The 24,195-nt window shown below is 40.2% G+C and overlaps 1 protein-coding gene and 1 pseudogene across 3 annotated transcripts; both read left to right on the forward strand.

The window, feature by feature from the left end:
• Positions 1–632: 632 nt before the first annotated feature.
• Positions 633–24,089, forward strand: SLC18B1 (solute carrier family 18 member B1). 3 transcript variants are annotated; one of them, XM_040057690.2, is made up of 18 exons: positions 633–730; positions 1,920–1,996; positions 2,853–2,992; positions 4,096–4,191; positions 5,879–5,952; positions 6,724–6,871; positions 9,730–9,886; positions 11,708–11,844; positions 12,875–12,976; positions 13,889–13,980; positions 15,091–15,186; positions 15,741–15,815; positions 17,219–17,312; positions 17,424–17,470; positions 18,693–19,393; positions 22,033–22,182; positions 23,333–23,487; positions 23,858–24,089. In XM_040057690.2, exons 1-15 carry the CDS (start codon positions 693–695, stop codon positions 18,763–18,765), a joined length of 1,446 nt encoding a protein of 481 aa, XP_039913624.1. In that variant the 5' UTR covers positions 633–692; the 3' UTR covers positions 18,766–19,393; positions 22,033–22,182; positions 23,333–23,487; positions 23,858–24,089. The 3 variants fall into 3 exon arrangements, with proteins under 3 accessions (XP_039913624.1, XP_039913622.1, XP_039913625.1); XM_040057688.1 differs by having other exon boundaries at positions 678–730; positions 1,914–1,996; XM_040057691.2 differs by lacking the exons at positions 633–730; positions 1,920–1,996 and adding an exon at positions 2,403–2,487.
• On the forward strand, positions 20,599–24,089 carry LOC120749839 (pantetheine hydrolase VNN2-like; annotated as a pseudogene).
• Positions 24,090–24,195: the final 106 nt, after the last annotated feature.

Below are 24,195 nucleotides of genomic sequence, written 5' to 3' on the forward strand. Positions count from 1 at the left end.
TGATGTAAATATACACTAAGGATTTTCTTGATTGCAACACAAGTCTTTCTAAGATCTCTACAACTATACAGAGCAATAGTAAGGAATATGTATTCTCACATGTGCTGAGCATTTCATAATGTCCTGGATATCCATGAAAGAAGCTACTCTTAATGCAACTGTCCTTCATATGTTTTTACCTTGTGGACATAAGCCATGAATTTGACTCTGTGTCTAGTATTTTTAGAGAACTAGTGCTCTAAGCCTTGAATTCTACATTCAATTTAGTATCTGAAAGAAAAAAATACAATTTATTAAGGCTGTTGCAGGTGTGACATAAGCAAGAAAGGGCTGTATAAAATATATATATATATATAAATCAGACGATAAACTGTTGTAATAGACTGGTAACAGGTCCTGTTCCAAAGGTTAGCAAGTATTTGTAGCTATACTGGTTTTGGCCGGGGTAGTGTTATTTGTCCTGACCGTAGCTGGTATGGGGCTGTGTTTTGGATTTGTGCTGTAAACAGTATTGATAACACAGGGATGTTTTAGTTTCTGCTGAGCAGTGCTTGCACAGAGCCAAGGCCTTTTCTGCTTCTCAGCCCTCTGCAACAGTGAGGAAGCTGAGGATGCACAAGGATATGGAAGGGGATTCAGCCAGGACACCTGACCCCAACTGACCACAGGAATATCCCATACTGTATGGAGTCATGCTCACCATATGTAGAGCTGGGGGAAGAAGAAAAAAGTGAGGGACATTTGGAGTGATGGAATTTGTCTTCCAAAGTAATGGTTACATGTGATGGAGCTCTGCTTTCCTGGAGATGGCTGAATACCTGCCTACCAATGAAAACTGGTGAAGAAGTTCCTTGTTTTGCTTTGCTTGCATGCATGGCTCTTCTTTCACCAGTTAAACTGTCTTTATCTCAACACATAGGCTTTCTAACTTTTGCTCTTCTGATTCTTTGCCCAATCCCACTGGGAGGGAGTGAATGAGAGGGTGTGTGGGGCTGAGTTGCTGCCTGGTGTTAAATCACAATGATAGCTTATTAAGAATATGGAGGAATTAACCAACATGTTCTATCAACAAGTCTCTTTTGGCAATAATGAGAAGTGCATAAGAAAGGAAGATCATAGCCATGTTTCATTGTTGGAGTTATTCCCACACTTCAGCCTTCTTTGCACACTGACTTGGTCAAAGTCTGACTCTATAGGCTTTGTTGGGTTACTCATATGTAATTATTAATGAAAGGAGGATTGGGGTTTGAAAGTTGGAAGCTGTGGAGTTAAGACTGGAAAGAGCAAGTAGTTGGAATAAGAACTGCTTAATCTCCTGAAGATAATTGACTTCATCTCCAGCCACAAAAATGAATGCTTTATTCTCTTGCCACAATTTTATTCTTTCTCTATAAGTTTCTCTTATTCACTCTATTTGTGTGTCATACTTTGCCTCTATCATGCTTTTGTTAATATCCTTTTGTGAATTCATGATGACTTGCAAGTGCTCTTTCTCTTTTTTTTTTTTTTTTTTTTTTTTTTGGGGGGTGGGTAAGGCTTGTCAAGAGGCAATGTCTATGAAAAGGATGGATTTATGTTTATGTCTTTTTCTGAAGGCAGACAAGAAAAGTTACTTCTTAGGGACTTTTCAACAGCCATAATATATGCCACACAAAATATATTCTCGAAGTAGGCTTCAGCAAAGGAACATGTTGCTGTTTTTCTTTGTGGCTGCTAAATAGCTTTTAAGTTTCCTAATCTTTCTGCTTTCCCATCATGTAGAATGTGAGACTCTAAATTAGGTACATGGCATTGCTTGTTCTGAAATGTCATTTTTAAGTTAATTAATATTGTAACGGGAGACTAGATGGAATACTGATATTTTAGTTAAAATAGTGCTTTTAAGATGTAATTCCTGTTTTTTTTTCTCCAAGCTACAGGTGGTCTGTCTCTCGTTATGTTTGGAAGTTATCATCAGCCCACACCTCATCTCCTTCCTCTCTTTCCCTCCCTGCGGGTAGGACCTTGTGCCAAATACAGTGATTATACCACCTCTTCCTCATCTCCAGCCTGAATTTACTCCCGGCCGGTTTACAGCTATTACTTCTTGCATCAATATTGTCGTTAAGCCCTTGTGTCACGAATCCTGCAGCTTGCTGGAGGCTGTGTAATAACCGGCGATCTTGCCTGGTCTACCAATCTTCAAAATGTATCGTGAATGCCCTGGGCCAGGTGTGCATTCCCTAACCGGGCGTGCGGCGCACCCCAGCAGCCGGCAGGTTGCCATCGGCAAGCCCGGCGCTCCCCGGCCCCTGCGGGCGGCCGCGGCGGCCGCTCCGGGCCCGGGGCGCGGCGGCCCCTCCCGCAGGCCGGGCATGCTCAGTGCCGGCGGCCGGGCTGGCGCTGGCCCCGGTGCTCGCCGAGCCCGCGGCCGCTGCCACGCGGGCGGCGGGAGGTGCAGCTGCGGCCCCATGGGCAGCGGGGCGGCGGGCGGCGAGCGGCCCCCAGGTGCGAGGCGGCGGCGCCCCGCGTTCCTCCGCCGGCTCGGCCCGGGCCGGGGGCAGCCGCTCCCCGCGGGCTGCGGCCGGGAACGGGAGCGGGAGCGCAGGGAGCGGGACGGGTCTCGGCCGGGCCGGGGAGCTCCGGCTGCAGCCCCAGCGCCTCCGGGGCGCGCTGAGGGGCGGCGGCGGCACCTGCACCTGCACCGCGGCCAGGTCTGCGCTCCTGCGCGGGGCGAAAGCACGGCTCGACTCCGTTCTCGGAGCCGGGAGGGTACACGTTTTGTGTGGGCTTTAGTTTTCCTACCTGGTTGTAAATTGGTCCCCTCTGTCAGCTTGTAATACTTTGTTATTATTTTTATTTGATATTTTTAGATGATGGCGTGTCAGAAGCAGTTGGTGAGGAATCGAGACGGCTTACCAGAGAACAACTTTTTACAATAGTTGCAGCAGCTTCTATAAATTTTAGTTCAATGATATGCTACTCAATCCTGGGACCCTTTTTCCCTTCCGAGGTAAACAAATAACTTAGCTACTCTCTTCACTACATTTTTGCATGTTGAAACTTTTAGAAATACCTTGAACTCCGTGGGACATTCATGGCTGGCTGTAAGCTCTGAGTTCAGACTTTTCAGTTGTGGAAATTCAGTGATCAGATGATGCTGTTGTAGTGCATAAAATTGTGACTTGGATCTTGTCCCTGGACTAATCTTCCCTATGACTTGCAGAGGAGACAGCAAAGAGATGGGATGAGATGAGATGAGATGAGATGAGATGAGATGAGATGAGATGAGATGAGATAGAAGTCGAAGTGGGTTCTTAGAGAAGTGAAATAATTTTTTGCTCAGTGTTGCATAGTAGTTTTGTAGAGCTGAGCTTAAACTCCGCCAGTGTCCTGACTTGGATTTCTGTACCCTAACCACTCAATGACTTTATTTATAACTTCCTGTTAACTCAATCTGGGCCATCATGAACTGTGCGAACTTCCTGACCTAGGAAGGGGGAAAAAAAATAAAATCTCTGCTTATGTTTAAATATAGGATGAAACAGATGATCATGGTGCCTTTGCAGCAGAAGTGCATTTCTCTCTAAAATGTTATAAAGCATTTACAAAGTAATATTCTTTTTGTCTCAGGTATTTACAAAGAAATATTATTTTTGTTTAAATATTCCTATGTACTGCTTGTGCCCAAGTGAGTATATTTGGCCAACTGAATAAAAAATTGTCTGATGCTGGTTATGGGGTGGCATGTCACAGTGAAGATAACAGGTATCTCCATTTACTGCCCTTTCACTGTGCAAGGGATCAAAGTTTTGTAGCTAGTGCCCTTGTACACCAGCTGAAGCCACTTTTATGTAGTCTGGCTGCCTGTTCAACAAATAACACAACATTTCTATTCACTGACAAATTAACTTTGGTTTTCCCTTGATGACATATTAGAAGTGCAATGTCTTTAAATTTTGTTGTTACCTTATGAGCCCCTACTGCCTTTGAGAAAAGAAATTGCTTTCTAACAGCATTAGTAGACAATTAAAAAGATTTAAATATCCAAAGAATGAATGTTATTCACCTCAAGAATTTGACTGTGTCTTTACATGGTTGTGATCTTTTTTGCAGGCAGAAAAAAAAGGTGCCAGTAACACAATTGTTGGCCTGATTTTTGGATGTTTTGCATTGTTCAATTTCTTGACTTCTTTAATATTGGGAAATTATGTAAGTACAATTGAAGCTGTAACTTTTTTTCTGTGATGACACAGCTTGGTACGTGAAGGCTGTTCTGCAAGCCTGAGAAAAGAGATGTCTCTTCAGTAGTGTTCCTGCAATCTTCTGTTTGCAGTAACTGGAGTCTGACCAGTCAGTCTGAGTGTGATCTAAGTCTTGTCAGTATTCTTATTGTTCATGAGACTGGCACAGAGCAACAGACATGTAACTATTTTGTTTCTCTGGTTAACTGTTCTGTTTTCTTTAGAGTAATCTGTTGATCAGTTCTGCTTTCTCTGGCCTTCTTTCTCCTACACCTCCATTTTATTTGTTGCACTTAGGTATTCTGTTTGCCTTTGGCGACACTCTTAAGGTGTTTTGGTTTTGTTTTTTTTTCTTTAGTTAGCTGTACCTCTTCTTTTTTTCTGGTATGTTGCCTTTTTTTTTTTTTTTTTTTTTTTTTTTAAACATTTGCACCTGTTAGGGCTCTCTGCTGCTTAACTCAGCTTCCCCTTCAACTTTATTCTGTAGTAGTATGAGAGAAATGTCTCCAGTTCTTGTAATGTGAACCTTCCCACAGATTCAGAATTTTTCCCATGTTGAAGAAATCACAAATAAAGTATATAAATATATGTTTGTTTATGTGTTGGAGCACTGTAATTGGTGCATTATTTGCTGAGGCTGCTCAGGATCATTCCCTAAGTTGGTGCTGCTGCTCAAAATCGTCTCTGTCTTTGGCTGGGCAGCCTCTTTGCTGACCCTGTGGTGAGTGCTTTTCTCTGGTGCTGAGGTGACTCATAAAGTGTCACATAAGTGCCATTACTAAGTGCAGATCTTGTTGCCTGTAGTGGCATTCAACTATGGCACAAGCCTCGCCAAGTACTTTACAGGGGAGAGAGTGAGTGTGCCATCCTCACCGCAGGCAGCTGAAGTGAGCACCAATAGACCTGGATGGACAGTGCAGCAGAGATCCTGAGGGTTTCAGTGAACTCAGCAAAATATGGGCTTTAGTAATAATTGCTGAAAGGCAGGGACTGTTCAGGCCTGAACAAAAAAGGAGCCTGAAATACCTACTGTCCTTAGGGGAAGTGCCGCATGGAATTAGAAGCTCAGCTGTTGCGGGATTCAGTTTGCTTTATGGCATGCCTCCTGTCATCTTTCACTCTGGTGAGAGAGTCTGAAATGAAGAAAGGTGGGGTCATTCCCTGGTGATGAATGAGGAGGTCTGAAAGTACCATGCTTCCCATGTTGAAGCTTTGTGCTGTTAAGGGTTGTCATAAATTTGCTTAAAAATCAGCTTGCATTGACTCTCACTAGCCAGATATGTGATAGGTATTGCTGGCCTTCTCTTAGTGATAGTGCTGGAGGGGAGGTTTGGAAACAAACTTTCTGCTTGTTTATGATGAGGAATGCTGCTGTAACCTGCTGCTCTGCAGAAGCCGCAGCATGTTGCTGTGAAATAGTTAAATGCAGCAATGTCATACCTTTCTAAAACTGAGTTAAGTCACTTAACTGTTCAGAGTATTTTTAGGTTCATTATTGAATGAAAGCACACGAGCAGAAGCAGTGTTTCCCAATCTTTTAGCTACAGGTGCTATAAAGTACCCATAATTTTTTGATTTCTTAACAGTAACTTACACTGAATATTTTTGATCTTTCCTTGAAATATTAACTTGTAAAAATGGTATTTAATTTACAGCTTTCACAAATTGGAGCAAAATTCATGTTTGTGGCAGGGATGTTTGTTTCAGGATGTGTGACCATTCTGTTTGGGTAAGTAATTTCTCTTGCTCGGTTTTGTTACATTTGTCTTCTTATCATTTTCATCCATATGAAAAGATGGACACAATACAAAATAGAAACTCTTGGGCGTCTTGTGTGTTGGTTAGGCATCTAACTTCTTGCATCTTTATTTTTTATCTACCTCTTGTAAAGTAGAATGAACATTTCTCCCTTTCACTAGGTTTCAGAGTATTTTTAGTACGTTGAAAGCAGAGGAGGTAGTTTCTGTCTATTCAAGTTGTGGTTCATGGATGGCAAGAAGCCTGTCAAAGTGCAGCAATAAGAAAACTATTTCTGCATAATGCTTTAAATTATTCTTTCCTTTAAAATATTTGGCTTAAATGGGAAGCTTTGCCTGGCAGGTGGAGAGGCTAAGGCACTAATTTTAGCAAAATAAATGCTTTATTAACGATGAAGGAATCTCTTACTAGTTAGTTCTAACATTGCATCAGAGTTTTTGCACAGGTGCTTGGAAAAGCTCTGAAGTACAACAAAGGTGGCATTGGAGTTTTTCACAGGTTATGGTTATCATGCTCTTTTCACTGCCAAACAAAGGGGAAATGGAGAAAGCTGCCACAAATAGTTTGGTAGAGTTTGAATGATTTCACTGATGTGGTTCAAAGATAAGCGGTAATAGAAAGCATTGAGTGTCTTGTAACTTTGTCTTTTAATGAGCAAGAAATCATGCTCTTGGGCCTTTAGTAGGTGGCTTCTTCCATCCTGAGAGAGGTCCAGTTTACTGTTGGGATTTTTCTTTTCCAGAATGCTCGACAAGGTGCCAAGTGGACCAATGTTCATCGGTTTCTGCTTTTTAGTAAGAGCAATGGATGCAATAAGCTTCGCAGCAGCAATTACAGCATCGTTCTCAATTCTTGCAAAGGCATTTCCCTCTAATATAGCTACTGTCCTGGTAAGTTCAGAAAGCACTGTTACATCTGAGTACCACCAATATTACAAATTGCCAGTGGGCAGCCTAAAATCAGGAGGAGAAAATCTGTTGTCTCCTATGCAGGCTTATTTGAAATAACCACATAATGTTTTGTTTGTAATCGAGAATCACAATCCTAGAATGAGTTTAGACCTTAGCATAACTCTGGTTAGATATAAATTAAGCAGTATTTATTGGTTGTTTGTGCTTTGAAGACAGCTGACCATTAGTGGCAGTAGTTATCTCTTCAGTGAAAATCAAGAAAAAATACTAATAAAAATACTAGTACAGCTTTTAGTGACGACTTCTACTTGGATAGTAAGGATCCATGTGAGTTGATTTAAAAAATGATAAATTAATTCAAATGGTGTTGATTTAAATAACTGAAAGATGCAAAGCTGAAACAATTTTGCCTTAATTTTTACAGCCTGTTGATAAAAGTTATGTATAAAAAGATGAGAGCTAGAATTTCTTGAAATCTTGAGGGCAGTATTTCTGATCATCAACAATTCCTTTCAACCAGAGATATTACCCTTTTTCAGTTGGGGTTTTAAGGTGTTAAAAAAAAGTTTTGTGTTTAATAAAATGCTGCTTTCTCTGTCTATTTTTCAATATGTTCTGGTTTTCAGTTCAAATATATTCTGTCAGAAATAACTGGGTTAAATTTTAATGAGTGAAAAAATATTGAGAAATTATTTAAAAATATAATTAGAAAAGTTACTGTTTTTATTAATATTGTCGTTAAGCTGCTTAATTTGGGGGAAACTACAATTACTTCTATATATATATATCTATAAGTATATGTCTTTCTAACTAGAAAAAAACTACCTAAGTTATATCAGTGGTGATTAACTGACCTTTTCATTGGAGAGCAATTCATATATTGTAATAATGTTTTGGATTTATTCAGTCAATAAGGTTAAGGTTTCCTGTTTGCAAATTTTAAAATGTAATTTAAACAGGTAAGTAAAGTAACATTGACTTAAAGGGACTTAGTTACCCATTTTATGAGGAGAATTAAAAAGAAAAGAAATTCTGTTGTGGCAGCGCAGTAACTATGATGCATGGCTGAAAACTCTATGTGGTGGTGAAGGTAATCTCAAGACCAGAATCAGAAATGCTACTCAGCTGTGGCTTGGTACCTACCTTTGTTTAAAATCTAGAAAGGGTGCTGTAAAAAGACAGATGACTTCTAAATGTTTTTCTTTTTACCATGTTGTTTACTCTAGTGTCTTGTTCTTCATGAGAATAAAACCTCTTCATGTTTATTCATGTAGGTTTAGTGTCATTAAATTGACATGATGGAGAGTTCTAGTTACTGTGAGCTCTGAGGCAGGAGGCAGAAGAAAGAGCTGATTGTTTGAGCAAGGTGCATCCTAGGGTAAAATTGAAGCCTGAAGGAGTGGATGAGGCTTTTTAAGTCCTTCTTGATAGTGCTAGATGATGGAAAGCACCTTTCCCCTCCTTACCAGTTTTCAGCCTTCCTTTTACTTTTTGGGTACCCTAGAGGGTATATGTGGAAGTTATTAAATATAGGCACATTAGCCTTGTTGAAGTGGGAAGTTGAGCATCTGTCAACATGATCCCTCTGTGGGAGGAGGTATGGGCTTCAGAACATAAGCCATCTCAATTCTCTAACAGTGTCAGGTTTATCTTATCCTCTGATCTGTACACTGCAATGTCTCAGCTTCCCACCCATGCCCTCCCCATTTCATTAACTTAGAAGGGCTAAATGATGTACAGCCTCAAATCATGTAAATTATTTGAACCAAAGTCTCGCAAATCAAATATTTTTTTATGGTTGGTGAGCAACAAAAGTGAAAGCATCATCTGGAGGAAGTGATGTTAATGGCCATCCCACATAGTCATAGTTTTTCAGAATGTCTCAAATCTATCTGAAAATTTTGTAATGTACTAGTCGTATGTCGATACTAGTTATTTTCTTTGCTAGAAAAGAAAAAGGTTGCAACCCTAGACTGACCTAGGGTAAAGAACTTGGCCTTTGCTGACTCTGCCTGTTTTCAGGACATTTGACTACTCTGACTTGTATCAGTAAAATAGAAGATGAGGATGATTCCCTGGAGTATCTTTCTGGGTTCTGGAAGTTATCAAAACTTTTATCTGTAAGCAGTTATTACCACCAGCTCTTACTGGCGGTCTAAGTATTATTTAATCAAGTGTTGAGGCAGATGTTAACAGTGGTGACTATGACGTTGTAGCACAAGATGTGTCTGTATTACTGTCCTTTTACAAATTAGTATCTTATAAAAGATACCAGATTATTAAATTATATCCAAAACAATCTGAGCTGTCCCCATTGCAGTTTCATTATTTTTTCCTACCCCTAGGGAGTGAGTCCAAGCAGTTGTTTATGAAGAGGAAGCTTTAACTTGGCACATATACTTTGTCCCATGAGAGAATGTCCCATCTGAGTAGGTTTGTGTAGATCCTTTCCATCAGGCTGGAGTGTAATGGCAGTTGGGAGAGGTGATCCCTTCAGCCTGAGTTGTCCTATAGATGCTTTCTGCCACTGGAGCATTTGCCTTGCCTCAAGACTGAGATATGTTAGGTGACAGCAGAGTTGTGAATGCTGCAGTACAGGTAGTTCCCTGTAGTGAAGCAAAAGAGGTCATGGCTGTCACACACATAACTGTGGAATTTCTTTTGCTGTCCCAACCTGTGAAGGTCACTACTAGCTCTTGTCCTAGTGATGCAGCATCTTGTTTTTCACTATCCTGGATATGTTGTGCTGCTCCTCAAACAAGTGGCTTGCTTTGTCTTGTTGCATTGTATTTTCTCAACATACTGTCTTCCTTTCTACTTGCTTTTTCATCCTTTAGGGCAGCCTTGAAATTTTTTCAGGTCTCGGACTGGTGCTGGGCCCACCGTTGGGTGGCTTTTTGTATCAGTCATTTGGTTATGAGGTCCCTTTCATCACGCTGGGATGCATAGTGTTGGCTTTGGTGCCTGTGAATATGTGCATATTGCCAAAATACGGTAAGCACCCCTCTACCTGCTTCCTTCACTCACCTTAACTTCTCATGTACTTACGCGTTGTTAAAAAAGTGTCAGCTTCTGGTCTGATCCAAGTCAGAGGGCAAAACTCCTGTTGAATTAGCTGATCGTCTTGATCAGGCCCCTGTTTAATGCTAACTTAAATTCCTGAGATGGCCTGGAATTAATACAACTTCTCATGGCCATTTCTGCAAAAACTAGGAACTCTGTATGGAAGGGAACTGAGTTATATTTTTGTTTTCTTTTATCCTAGATTCAGGGCTTGTAAAGGACAAGTTGTGTCTGCTTCCCATAAAACAACTTTTCAGTCAGAGCTATGGGGAAAAGGAATAACAGTCCTTTATTAGTAAATATAACAGGACAGACCAAAAAAAACCAACAGCAATTATAATAATAGTAAAACAGAACCAAGAACCCCGAGGGCAAACGGTGGAAGCTTCGGCGCTGATGGCTGGAAGCCGGGCACGGTGGACTGTCCTCCTCAGGCAGGGGGGTGTCCTGGCAAGGCAAAGTTGGCAGTGCGGAGAAGCCGCAGTGGCTGGACCCAGGCTGACCCAAAATCCAGCAGGACAGCAAAGAAACTCCGAATTCCTGGGCGCTCTAACAGATGGTAGAATTCCCAGGACCAGACTCCTCTGTTAACCGTGGACTCCAGGCAGCCAGCAGTCCCCGATCCGTGCTCCCCGGAAGACTGAGAGCCGTGAGAGACTACCACCCTTAGCTCTCCCCGGAGCTTTCTCCCTCCCCCAAAACTAAGTGATCAGCTTTTTTTGTCTAGGTTAAGCACTGTCTAACTACTAGCATTTAGTCTCTTAGCAACTTGTGTGGGGGGGGAAAATTCTACAGGAAACTTAACCTTCAACAATGAGCTTAAAGATAAGTCCTCACACAAGATGGTAATTTTAAGGTTACGGTTCTGTTATTCTTTTCTAGAGAAAAAAAAAAAAGCTAATAACTTTGAAATGCTTCTTTAATTTTTTTTTCTATCCTTTAATATGAAAATCGTGGAGAATAACTTCAAGTATGATGGCTTTTAGAAGAAATTTACCATGATTAGCCATGTGTTGCTACTGCTGACTTTCCCCCCTGACCTCTCCCAGCTCTGAAATCATCATGATATTACTGCCAATTTGGAAGTATGTTACATAAATTTTAGCTCTGATCTGGTGGATGCTAATGCTTGAACTTCTAGTTCTTTGTGTACTTTGAGACCACATTCAGGTGTTTCAGGAGAAACACCATCAGGAAGAGGGCCTGACTTAAAATGCCCACGTAACCATGACATCTGAAAGAAGTTTCCGGGAGTACAAATTGAACATGTTGGAGTTCAATTAGTTGCTTAAAAACTTGGATAGATCTCAATTGATAAATAGCAAACTTTTTATTTGACTCTGAAAGCATGTTTCTTTTATTGGATATGAATTGTTCATATTTGTGTATTTGTGTTCATGTATCAAGCTGAGACATATCCATGAGGATTTAATTGTATAACTGCTGGCAGAGAAGCAGATACTTTTTTCACATAATTGGAGTAATAGATGCTTTAGTTCTTTTCAAGTTGGGGATTTGCAGTGTTGGAATCTAAATTGTATACTTTTCTTCTTCACCTATCAAATTTTGATTTTTACTATAAAAATAGTATAGCATGTAATAATCAACTATTGACTTTCATCTGGTGTGCAACAGGAGTAATAGGACTAAAAAAAGGGAAATACTGTTTCTTTTCTAAAGCAAGAAGATCAATCATGAGCTTGTGCTGCTGAAAATAATGCAGTTTCCCCCCACCCCTCTCTATTGAAACAGATTCGACTCCTAGGAAGGAATCCTTTTGGAAGCTAATTCTTCTGCCAAAAGTCTTAATACTCTGTCTCACTATATTTTCTCTAAGTGCATGCTTGGGTTTTTTGGATCCCACAATGTCTCTATTTATCCTAAAGAAGGTAAGTCCTGCTAACATGCAGTGTAGTCTTGACTTAATAAATAGTAAATAACTGGTAATAAATGTAAATGTGCTTAACAAAATTGAGCTTCATCCAATTAGCACTGCTTTAGTTAACTGTTAGTTGTATGAATTCCAAATAACTTGATTTCCACAGTACTGACAAGTCAATATCTCTTGCACCATCTCTTCCTGCTGGGTCTTAATAACTTTGAGAATGAAGAAATGTAAGGCCTTTTAAAATGGGTTTCTCTACTTAAATGTCTTTCAGCTGCAAAGTACTGTTTCTGAATAGGGCACAGAAACTGCTATTGTAAAAAAGGGGCTTTTTCTTCCTTCCTGAAATAAAATTCTTAAAAGCTTCTGCTCTCACTAACTGTGTTACATCTCTTGATGTGACAAGATCTCTTAAGATTCTGTTCCTAAGTCAAATCAAGCAATGATCTTTGAGGGCTTTATATATGAATTATTTTTCCAAAGGGTGGTGTTTCACAGATGGCTGTGCTGCTTTTTGTCTGCCTAGTCTGTGCTTTGAGCACTTGTCCAGGGCAGAGGGGACTTGATGCTAACCTCTTTTATCAGTGGAGATGTGAATGTACATCTTCCATCTCCCAGGAGCGATCTGAAATTATCCCACTGTAGGATCTGCATGGCTTTTCTAATGCAAATAAAACTAAAGATTGGAGAGGTAGAGACTGAATCCGTTGAAATTTCAGTGTCTGAAGTGTCTGTTTCAAGTGTGTCTGATTGTAACCAGCGTGCTGGTGTAGGGGACATAGCATAATGTTTCCTTCTGATATTATTTAGGCTTTATATGAGTACAGTTATGGCAGGTGTTTCCACCACTCCATGCTTAAAAAGTGTTGGTGAAAGCAATGAAACTGAAGCTCTGTGGATGATTTCAAATACTTGAAAAACTTCTGAATGGTATCAGTAAAATACTTAAAATTGCGCATTTCAATATTTTGACTTATGAATGTAGCATATATGGTTTGTCTTGGTTTTTGTTTTATTTGTCTTTCTTTCCATAGTTCAAACTCCCAGCTGGTTATGTGGGCTTGGTGTTCCTTGGTTTGGCACTCTCGTACTCCGTGTCTTCTCCCCTCCTTGGACTTGTAAGCGACAAACTGCCGGTGAGTCCTACCCTGCTGTGTGTGCAGGGTTACTAAAGCACTCTGTGCATTTGCTTAAAGATGGGGGACAGTGGATGAAACAAAGGATGAAGGTCTGGTCCTGTAAAGGCATCTGCCTTTGAAGACCTTGCACATGCACCCATTACTGCCATGTGGGAAGTCTCTTTTGCAAGGTTCAGGGTAATTTAAGAGGGTCCAAGTCAGTAAAAGGAAATTAGACAAGCAGCTGAAGTGTGCTGAGCTTTTCTAGTGGACTAAGCACAATCTTTTTCCAAGCAATGTGGAATAGAGAGTGGGAAAATATGTCCCAGTTATCCATGGTTTTAACCACATCTAATTTTATTAGCTTTTGAAAAGAGGAGTAAAGATATTCTGGTTAGCTGTATTGACTTGGTCTCTTAAAAAGTGTAATATCCAAATTAGATCAGCACAGTGGGCTGCCTACCCTTTAGCCTGGTCCTTTAGCTCTTAACAGCATCATGGAAACAGACTTTGACAGTGGTACACCTAAGACTGCCTGTTTGACAGCCAGTGCTAATTGTTCAAGGAAACCTACACTTTGAATACTGTGCCTGAAGGATAGTCACAGTTTTCTGACACTTTTTTCCTGTGTCCATTACAAACTAGTAATGCCCTTTGTACATGAGAATTACATGGAATCATAGAATGGCCTGGGTTGAAAGGAACTTAAAGATCATCATGAAATACTACAGGATGTTTCTTATATTAAAGAAGACTAAGACCTAAAATACTTGCTAACCAAGGACCATTGCTCAGTATCGTGAAATCTCAGTACTAAGTCACTGCTGCCAGTGATTGCATTTGGGGTGAGGAAACCAAAATTTATTGTTTCTTGACGTACATGACAAATTCCCAATTTTAAATTGCATAACTTTTCCTTTTCTTACACAGTACACCAGGAAGTGGCTGCTGATATTTGGAGACTTAATAACAGCAGTGTGCCTTTTCATGCTAGGACCTGCTCCTGTACTGCACATTGAAAGGTACTGCCTCTACCTGAGCCTGTCCCTTTAGAAGATATTTTCAGCCATAGTCATGTATGTCCGTAAGTCTCTAATTAGCACCTCTGACCACGAAACATGGTGTTTTTTTGATGTGTAGCATGAGACTGTGAATGTAAAGCAGCAAAAGCATCTGAAAATGGAGATTTTACAGCTTCGTAAAATACAGCCTTTTCTTTTGCTTTATACTGTTACTGTGTTCATGTTAATGTGTGTGGTAGGAATAATGTTGCTTCTTTTTTTCCTTCCCTCACAGTTTTATGGCATCTCCAGTTAAGCAAAACAAAGTCCTCATTTTGCCTTAATTTCCAAATTTTTCTATTTCATCAGTGTTTATTAACTATGGGGTTTATTTATTATTAGCAGTACTGATTTTACTTCTTTCTGTATATAGCTTCTGAGAAAAGTGACAGATTATAGCTTTGTTTTCACTAGTAAAGACAATGTCTCTTGCACCTGAATGCTGTAATGTCATATTTCTCACATTAATTCACAGCAAAACACTCTGCTACATTTACAAAACAACTACACAATCCTTTTGTCCCAGGTTATATACTCTGTTAAAGTAATAGGCTTGTTAATGCATAGAACTCTTCCTAGGTTGCTAATTTTTAAAGATCATAGGTTTGAAACTGGTGCAGTTTCAAATTTAAATCATAGATTTGAGCTGGGGAGAAAAATAAATTAGTAAAGTCTTCAAAATTCTTCAGCTAAATCTATTTGGTTGTAATATGTTAGGCTACAAAATTTTAGCTTCAAAATCCTTCACTTCTGCAACAAACCATGTCTGGTGCTTGCCCATGGGCATTGCCCAGTTAACCTCATCTGTCTACCTCTCCCCTATATGCACCTCCTAAAATGAACCGCATTTGATAAGAAAATATATAATTTGAGCACGGGTTTTTCATATTGTTTTACAAAGTTTTTTTTTTCTGACGCATAGAACTGGATTTTTCAAGTATTAGTATTGGCTTCAAGACAAATAGTTTGTTGATCAGTCAGGGAGAGCTGATATAACAGCCTTCAGTCAAATGGAATCCTTACTGGAAAGAGTCTTCAGCAGCTAACTTCTTGTAAATGCCTCTCTTTCAGTCAGCTGTGGATGTTTGTGCTAGTGTTGGTTTTGATTGGCTTTTCCCTTGGCATGAGTGCTATCCCAGTGTTTCCAGAGATCCTGCAATGTGCATAGTGAGTAACAGTCCAACCCTTCCTTCATGTTACTGACACTAGGAATCTGCAACTGTTTTTCAGGGGTGAATATGAAGTGTGGCTTTTTTGCCCTTTTTTGAGGCAAAGGCAGATAGTAACAAATGCTTCCACTTGTCTCAGTTTTTTCTGACTGAGCACCCCAGTCATTATCCTTCCAGTATAACTTTGTGAATGTGCGCCTCAGTACTCACCTAGAAGGGTCTTGATTTACTTTTATTAGTACCTTCCTTTTGGAATAAGGAATACTTCTAAAAAGCCACCTGTCAGAGTTTCACACTTGCCATATGAAACATGGGGCATTGGTGAGATGGTGTGATCTTGGGAGAAATTGGAGACGAGGAGTAGCACTGCAATCCTCCAGAGAGGCAGCAAACAAGAAAGTACTGGGTAAACAGACGTTCTACTGTACTCTTTTGCTTGTTAAGTATTTATGTGGTGTGCAAGTTAAAAGGAGGGGGAAAAGTCTATAGGGAAGACTGCAGACTGAGACACAGTATGTATCGTACTACTCTAACTGGTCTGTCTTTCTGCAGTGAGAATGGATTTGAAGAAGGTCTGAGTCTTCTGGGACTGGTGTCTGGGCTCTTTAATGCCATGTGGTCCCTTGGGTAAGTGTATCCCTTTTTGTAAACGATGAGGGTTTAGCTGTTCCACACTACTGCCACCTGGAAAGCTGTCTGTCACTGTGTTGACATTGATTCATAAGTTTCTTGCTTGACAGGTGCTTTGTAGGCGTGTTAAAACAAAGCTTTTTACCCAACAGCAGTTAAAACTTTTGACAATGCTCTGAACTTGTCTTTCTTGAAACATACTGCTCTGCATATCAAAAGCTGCAGTGATTAAAGCGAATGTTTGCTTTCACTTCTGTGTGGTCATTTTTCTTTTCACTAAAATATCTAATGCTCAGTACAGAGAGATGTGGACCTTAATTTTTTACAAAGCTAAGTCCACCCAGATAGAGTGAGCTAGATGGCTGCTCCTGACTAATTCTGTTTTCCTTTTTCCATCTTCCACATTTCCTCCCTTTGTCTGGGACAGCTTAAGGTAGAATCTTCTTTTTAAGCCACAGCAATTCTTTAAGGTCTATGGATAGCTTAGCAGAGCGTGTCTATAACTCAGGGTCATCATCCCAGAAAAAAGTGAAAGGTGCTACTGGCTGAGTGACCCTTCAGAACTGCTACTCAGTGGGAAGTAAAAGAGTGCCCCTATAGACAGCCCCTTCCAGGATATTTTCATCTGTTGTTGTAGTCTTCTGTGGTTGCAGGTGTGTTTCAGTGACACAAATTTGCACCTTTTTTTTTTTCCAAGATCCAGCTGTCTAGCAGTCCTGTATATTTGGTATAGGGTTCAGTACAGACACAGGTAGTATAAAGTCAGCAAACCGCAGGTTTATGCTGCTGTCAAGCCTGGTTTTATAATGTAACTTGCTTCCAGGAGGTCTCTCTAGTTTTACACAGTTTTGTCCCTTTCTGTTGTGAGAGACCATACAATGTAAGACCTTTCATAAAGAGACAGCATCTGCAAAACCTATATTGCCTGCATTTTTAGACAGGCATAAAGGTGCAGGACGGTTGCAAACAGCTCAACCTTGCAGTGACCATGTTTGTCACGTTGTGCCTCCCCACCTGCTTATGTTCATCCAACCTTTGTCTTGAAGTTTAGAAACTTTGTGTTTTGAGGGATATGACTTTGAATTTCTCTTATGATAGAATTGATCAGTGTAGATGTTTTCCCAGAGCATGATCCTTAGTGGGGTCTCTCTACTGAAAAAGACTTCATTCAGCTATTTCCAGATAAGGAGGTAATTGGATTTACTGGGGCCTTGGCAAACAACAAATTCGTAGTTATTGTGCATTTTAGGAGAATTAGGTCTGTGGAAGAAAATCTTTTTATTGTCAAAGGTGACAGTCTATAAAGGAAAGCCACAAAACCCAATAAAACAGTTCTCTGAGAATATGGTATGTTATCCTTTATGTTTGGGATGCCAATACCTGATTTTGATTTGATGCAGGTCATTTGTAGGTCCAATTCTGGGAGGATTTCTAAATGAAGAGCTGGGTTTTGAATGGGCTGCAGCCATCCAGGGAGGATGGCCACTGTTAAGTGTAAGTAATTACACTTTTTTTTAATTATCTATGATATTAAAACACACAGTTATGAGCTATTGTATAAGGTTGTTGTAATTACTACAATTGTAACTGGCTGTTTCCTTAAAGGGTCTTGCAACTGGAATATTTTATATCATTGAGGCAACAAGGAAAAGGTATGCTGAGATATTTATTCTTGATTTTGCTTGCAATCATATAAAGCAAACCTTTGAAATCTATGCTTGCATTTTTTCCTCACTACCAACCTAATGATGAATGATGAGCAATAAAAACACGGCTTAAATAATTTGTCTGTATGGTTTCCTAAATCCCTACTTGACCTAAACAGACAGCTAAACCAGGCAATGTCTATTCTATACAAGCAGCAGGACCATGGCATTAGATGAGCAAACCCTACTGATGGTTCCTCCAGGAGGGTGTCTGTGAGCTGGAATTGGTTGGATGGTCACATGCAGTGAGCAGTGGTCAATGGCTCAATGTCCACACACAGACTGGTGACAAGTGGTGTCCCTCAGGGGTCTGTCTGCCTTGGGACCAGTACTGGTTAGTATCCTCACCAATAACTAAAAAGAAGGTAGATTGAGACTAGATATGAGGAAAAACTTTTTACCATGAGGATAGTGAAACACTGGGCCAGGTTGCGCAGAGAGGATGCCTCATCCCTGGAAGCATTCAGGCCCAGGCTGGACATGGCTCTGAACAACTTGGTCTAGTTTAAGATGTTCCTACACATGGTAGGGTAGCTGGACTAGCTGACTGTGGGAACTGAAAAAGCAGAGGGCTTTCACAGCATTACAGTAAGCTTATATAGATAGAGATTTGAATCAGAGTTGAATTTTAGGCCTTAAAATATTTAGAACCTAGTAAGTTTCTGAGCTCCAAAAAATAGAGAACAAGCAATTATTGTATGCTGTAAGGTGTACGTGGAGTGTTTAGTGATTGGCTTAAGTAGTTGCTTGTTAAGCTTTTAGCATTAGCCTGTTGGCTGAAAAACTTTTAAAAGTCCTTGTAACAAAGAGAACTTTGGCTTCTGTTTTTATGGCATGAGTTTTACTATCTTTTATGTCTCTGCCTTCACTGAGACTGATAATGAATTAAAAAACTTGTGAAATGCCTCTCAGTCGTCCCATCCCGTTATTGGTGATTAGATCCAACAGCCAGCCTTTAAAGGTCCCTTTCAATCTGAACCATTGTATGATCAGGGGATTGAATAGTACATGGTTCTGTGCAGTAGTAGGGAACCAAGTCTAGTGATCCATGTAGCTTTTTGCATGATCATTTGCTCTTTTTTGCCTATTATGTTGGTATCACATAGAAATATCTAGAGAATATATAAAATCTGTGTTATCTCTGCTGTTCTTTTTCTTATGCAAACAGTTCCAGCTCCAGCCTGCAAAATCCTCCTGGTGATAACGAAGAAAGGACTCGTCTAATGGGCAATGAAACATAGCCAGATACACTTTCAATTCTCTGCTATTGTGGTTTAACCTAGTATTGAGGTGACTAGCCTTAACAGTGCTTCATTATTCTGGAGCTGGGATGTGATCCCTTAGTGAACAACCAACTGTGGTTTAATTGTAGAGGCATTACTGTTTTGAAACACTAAACACTGACTGCCTTTCTTTTGGAAGTTCTCCTAAATGATGAGTAACCCATAGCTGTCAGCCTGTTTAATTGTGTTCCATGTACAGTGTGCCACTGTATGTGAAGAGATGTGTTTTCAAATGTCTGTTCCATACTTGTGTGGGCTGTACATTATTCTTGGGTAAAGCTACCATGATTTTCTGTACTTTTTTAAAGGAAGTTCATTATCTTGTAAAACACAATTTGAAATCATAAAGGACTAAGCACACAATTGTTTTCAATAAAGCAACTTTTTTCCTAACTTTTGTAAATTTTCTTTGACAACAAGAGTCTAAAATACTTCTTGTTTACTAGCACTTGAGTTATCTTGAGGGTGCCTGAAAATGAGATGCAAAAATAATGAAAATTTGCCATGTCTACACAGAAAAAAATCGATCTTCAGTCCTGAAGGAAACTTGGCATCTGGTGTATACATTGATACACATACACAAAAGGTAAATGCATGTTTGTATTATATATGAAGACTCAGTTTGGTGATATTGCTAATAAATGCCAGTTGGAATGTTTGTACTAATTGCTTCTGCAACAGCAAATCTATCAGGACTCTAAGGCTACTATGGGAAAAAAACCTCCACATTTCCTCACGTCTTCCAGATGCTTAGCTAAAGATATTCAAGGGGGAACTGAGACAAGGGCACTCCTGACAAACTCATACTAGACTTCTTGACTTTGGTTTTGGCAAAAGTCTTTTAATTTATCATTGAGCCATAACTGGCTTCTAGAAAGGGTTTTCTGTGGGGGTTAGGAAAGTGGTCTGTCCTAGCAACTTCCAAACAGTTTCTTTTGTGAATAGTTCTTGGATTTTGCTTAAGGGATACTTCTTCGTCTGCCAAAGCTCTTTTGGACTAGAAACAACTGCTGTGGTGGCCTGTGAAACTTCAGGGTACCAAAGGGGAGGCTTCCCCAGGGAACATCTTTTTAATAGCTTCCTTTCCTTTATGTATCAGACATTACACTTTACTGAATCCAGGAATATATACCTCAGCTTATTAGGAAATGCTGACCAGTGCTGATGATGAACCAGGTGAGAAGGAGCTGAGAGGACTAGAGTTGGATGCAAGATCCGGATCTGTAGATGTTAGAGACTTAATTGGCTCGTTTTGTGCAATTTGTTCACTTACCTGATGTGTGCTGTTAGGACTTGAGAGGATACAGAAAACCAAAAAGAGCAGAAATGTCACAGAATTTATTGACCTGCGCTGCAACGTGTGAACATCACCAGACCACCAGTAGACACTAGACAGGCTTAACCAATCCCTCTAACAGAGCAGTCAGGGCTTCTGTGGGAAGCTAAGCCACCCCACTGGTTAATGCTGTGCTTGTCTCATGCAGTGGCAGGTCTAAATACCAACCTGCCACTACTGACACAGCTGTAGAAGCTGTGGTGGGCAGAGACTGTGCCAGGTACAGCCAGACTACAACTGGCTGGACCAAGGTAGCCCTGAGCACGAGCCTGTCTGGCAGCACTGAGCTCAGGGTCATCTGCCTGCCTGCCTGCCTTCCACAGCCATGCCTGCGCCCTTAGGTTGGAGCAGTGCTGGTCTCTGCTGAGATTTCTCAAAGTTGTTTTCCTGCTGGGATCCAGGCTTCCCTTAAGCTCTGTCACTACAGCCTGGCTGACTCACAAGTGTGGCAGGCGATGCATTTCTTTGGCTGCAGCACAGCGCTGACTTCCCTTCTGTTCCCAAGTGCTTGGGTGAACACCCTTCCAGTGCTATCAGCCATCCAGTTTCACTCAGCGTGGGCCATGGGAATGGAGATCAACTTCCTTTCAGCAAATATGCACAACTCCTCTTTAGATATGAGAGCTAATGTGAGAGTGCTCTAACTGATCCTCATTCTCATGGGAAACATTTGTATCTGTGTAGGGCAGCTGACCTGAGCAAAAATACCCATCAGCTTTAAACATGCATACTTGATGTCAACAGGACTAGGACATGAGAACTTGTAAAGTTATTGATATAAAGGAAATAAAAATGTGCTATTTAAGAACCTGGAAATAATTAAGTTGATTGCAACACCTCTAGTCTTTGTTAAATAATCAGTCCTAGGACTTTGTGAGTGTCACTCTTCATCTTCTGACCTTGGCATTTTATTGGTGTTTTGGCCATGTGAAGACCCAAACTTCATTTTCTCCACTAGATGGAACCCTAACTCTGAGAAATGTTCCTGTAAGTTTTGCAAATAGTGCTTCCAGGCTGGAGACCTTGTGTGTCACATTTTCTTTGTAGGCTTCATTTTTACTGTATATTTTTCCTGAGCAGATGCTAGAAGTCAAGCACAAATTTTGTGTGCACATGTTTGCAGAATTGCGAGAAACTTACTGCTAAAATGTAACTCTAAACTTTGTCATCCAAAGATGTGAGCCATTCCTTCAGTTCTCAGTTGTTGATGACCCCATGTCATACAACTCACATTCTTTATGAATAGGTTTTACTCTGGGCTTTAAAGAGTTCTCTATTTATGTAAAACACTTGCATAAAGATGTGACTTTTGGTAATATCTTTTCCTTACAGAACTTTTAGATTGGACAGTGTTACCACCCATTTTAATCAGAATTACTGATTTCTAATGCAGTTAAAGAAGAATGCAAATTTCAGCCACTTAAATAATATATAATCAGGACACTAATCTTGTAATTTACAATACATAAAACATCAGAGTTTGATCTACTTTCCACTGATGGTAAAAACCATTAGAATAAATTGTAGTCTGTGAAGGCTCAATTTTGTTTCAAAACAGTCTAGTAAACGTTAGAATTAAATTTTGCACATATATAATTAATGACTACTTACTTGCCCCATATATTTGCTTTCAGATTAGAAAATTTCTGGTATTACATGTTTGCAGGGAGTGGTATTTATGCCCCAGATGGTCCAAGAGCATATTACTACAATACTGAATTGGATAATGGTAATTTTTTGGTGATAGAACTGAGTTCACACCCACATCTCTCTCTTGACCATCCTGCTGCTGTTAACTGGACATTGTATGCCAACCAGATCAAGCAGCTTTCATCAAACAAACACTCTTTCAGTGGGGTTGTTTTACCATGATCTCTTCTCCTTCACAGAACTCTGAATCTGAGGGAAATTGAGCCATTTGCCAGCAGGACCTCTGTTGCCATCTGAGTTACAAAATGGTAGGGAATCAGCAAGATGAAATTTATGTCCTGGGTGCCTTTGATGGGCTATATGTTATTGAAGGACAGTATTATTTGCAGGTAAGAGTTTTCTGCTCTTATTTGAGCAGTGGGAAGCTGCAATGCTCTCTTTGCAGTCTGTTTGCTTTTTTTTTTTTTTTTTTTTTTTTTTTTTTTTTTTTTTTTTAATGGGGGCATTTATTTTCTTCATCATGCATTTTGACTTCATTAGGGGTGTTAATCTGCTTTTCTGTGTTATAAATGATGGAAGTGTAGACCTTGGGTTGACCCTATGCTGCAACACCCTTGAAGGTGAGGTCACCCAAAAATTTTGGCAAGGACAGGACAAGTATGTATGCTTCTCTGTGTTGATTGTACAGCTGCAACAAATCTTGCAGAAGCTGAAGTTCTCTTCAGGTTTTGCAGGCTGTAGGTTTGTCAGGATTTATTGCTGAAGGGAGACCTTATTGCCCCCTGCAACTGCCTGAAAGGAGGTTGTGGTGAGGTAGAGGTCAGGTCAATCACTTGTTACTTCCCAAGTAACAAGACATGAGGAAGTGGCCTCAGGCTGTGCCATGAAAGGTTTAGATTGGTTACTTGGAAAAATATCTTCACTGAAAGGATTGTAAAGCATTGGAACAGGCAGCTCAGGGAAGTGTTACCATCCCTGTAGGTATTTAAAGAATCTGTAGATGTAGCGCTTAGGGACGTGGTTTAGTGGTTGGTTTAGCAGTACTGGGTAATGGTTGGACTTGATGATCTTAAAGGTCAATTCTAACCTGAATGATTTTATGATTCTAAGAAGGTTTCTGTATATGTATACGAAAAGGACAGAAGGATATATGTCTCTCCCTGTCTTCATAGGGATGCTCTTGTCACAAGAGAGCTGTTTTCTGCTCAGTGGTTTCTACTGTTGTGCTGATGTGATTATCTACCCTCTGGTTATCTAATAAAATAATGAAACTGAATATGCATATATCACTTGTATTTGCCTGGCTTTTCAGTGTATTGATTCTTAAAAATTTTGCTGCTAGGCTTTTTTTAGTGTGCTATACATAATTTCTAAATACATGGAAATGTATAGAGAACTATATAGAGTGTATAATAAATAAATGCACAGATGTATTGGATCATTTTTTCACCATGACAGCTTTTCTTGCTATCAAATCCAGCTCATGCTTGCTGAAAGTTTAGTGATGTTTTTTGCCTTTCTGTCTTCTCCTCCACACAGATCTGCACTCTGCCCACCTGATCACATGTGGGCAGCCTGTGGAGACAGCTCAGACCAAGTTTGAGCTGTTCTCCCTCAGCGGCACGTTTGGCACCAGCTACGTCTTCCCAGAAGTGTTGTACAGCGGGGTGCAGCTGGCCCCTGGGGAGTTCGAGGTAATGGGACACCTTTGTGATTTGTCAGACATCAGTGGTCAAAAAGCCACTACAAGGAAAACTTAGCTGTTATCACTGTCCTCTGTCCTCTGCCTGGAGTTCTATAAAGTTTTAATTCTGCCTGATTTTCCTGGTTCTATTCACACAGTAAGTCCACTTTGCCAATTCTCTTCTGCCCTGTTCCCCCAAATCCTCCAGAACAAGGTCTTTCTCAAGACAGAAATGTAGTTTTTCTCAGACTTCTGCTAGTTCCAGCTGAGACTAGAGCTCTCTCAACTGGATCAATATTACTGAATATATTATTTTGTGTTTGCCATACAATAGTACTGCTTTGATGATGGTCCTGCTGATTTTACTTTTTCATAACCAGGTGCTAACTGACGGACGTCTGATAAATCGGAATGCTACATCAAAGCCAGTTTTGAGTGTGACACTCTTTGGGAGGTGGTATGAAAAGGATCCTTCAAACAAAGATCGAGCTTCACCATGATTTCACCGCAGATCTTCAAGCTTTCATCAGCTTGTTTCTGTAACACTGATTAATCAAAATAATGGCAATTAATACTAATATTCCTAATTAAAATGGCATTCTATTTCTCAAATTGCCTCATCTAACAGCATAGTCACTGTACTTTGATTTAGCGACTTGATTTTGCAGCAGAAATCAATACTCTGCTGGACTGTTGTGTATGTGATTTTATAGGATAG

Source organism: Hirundo rustica, chromosome 3, assembly GCF_015227805.2.
Source record: "Hirundo rustica isolate bHirRus1 chromosome 3, bHirRus1.pri.v3, whole genome shotgun sequence".
Taxonomy (NCBI): domain Eukaryota; kingdom Metazoa; phylum Chordata; class Aves; order Passeriformes; family Hirundinidae; genus Hirundo; species Hirundo rustica.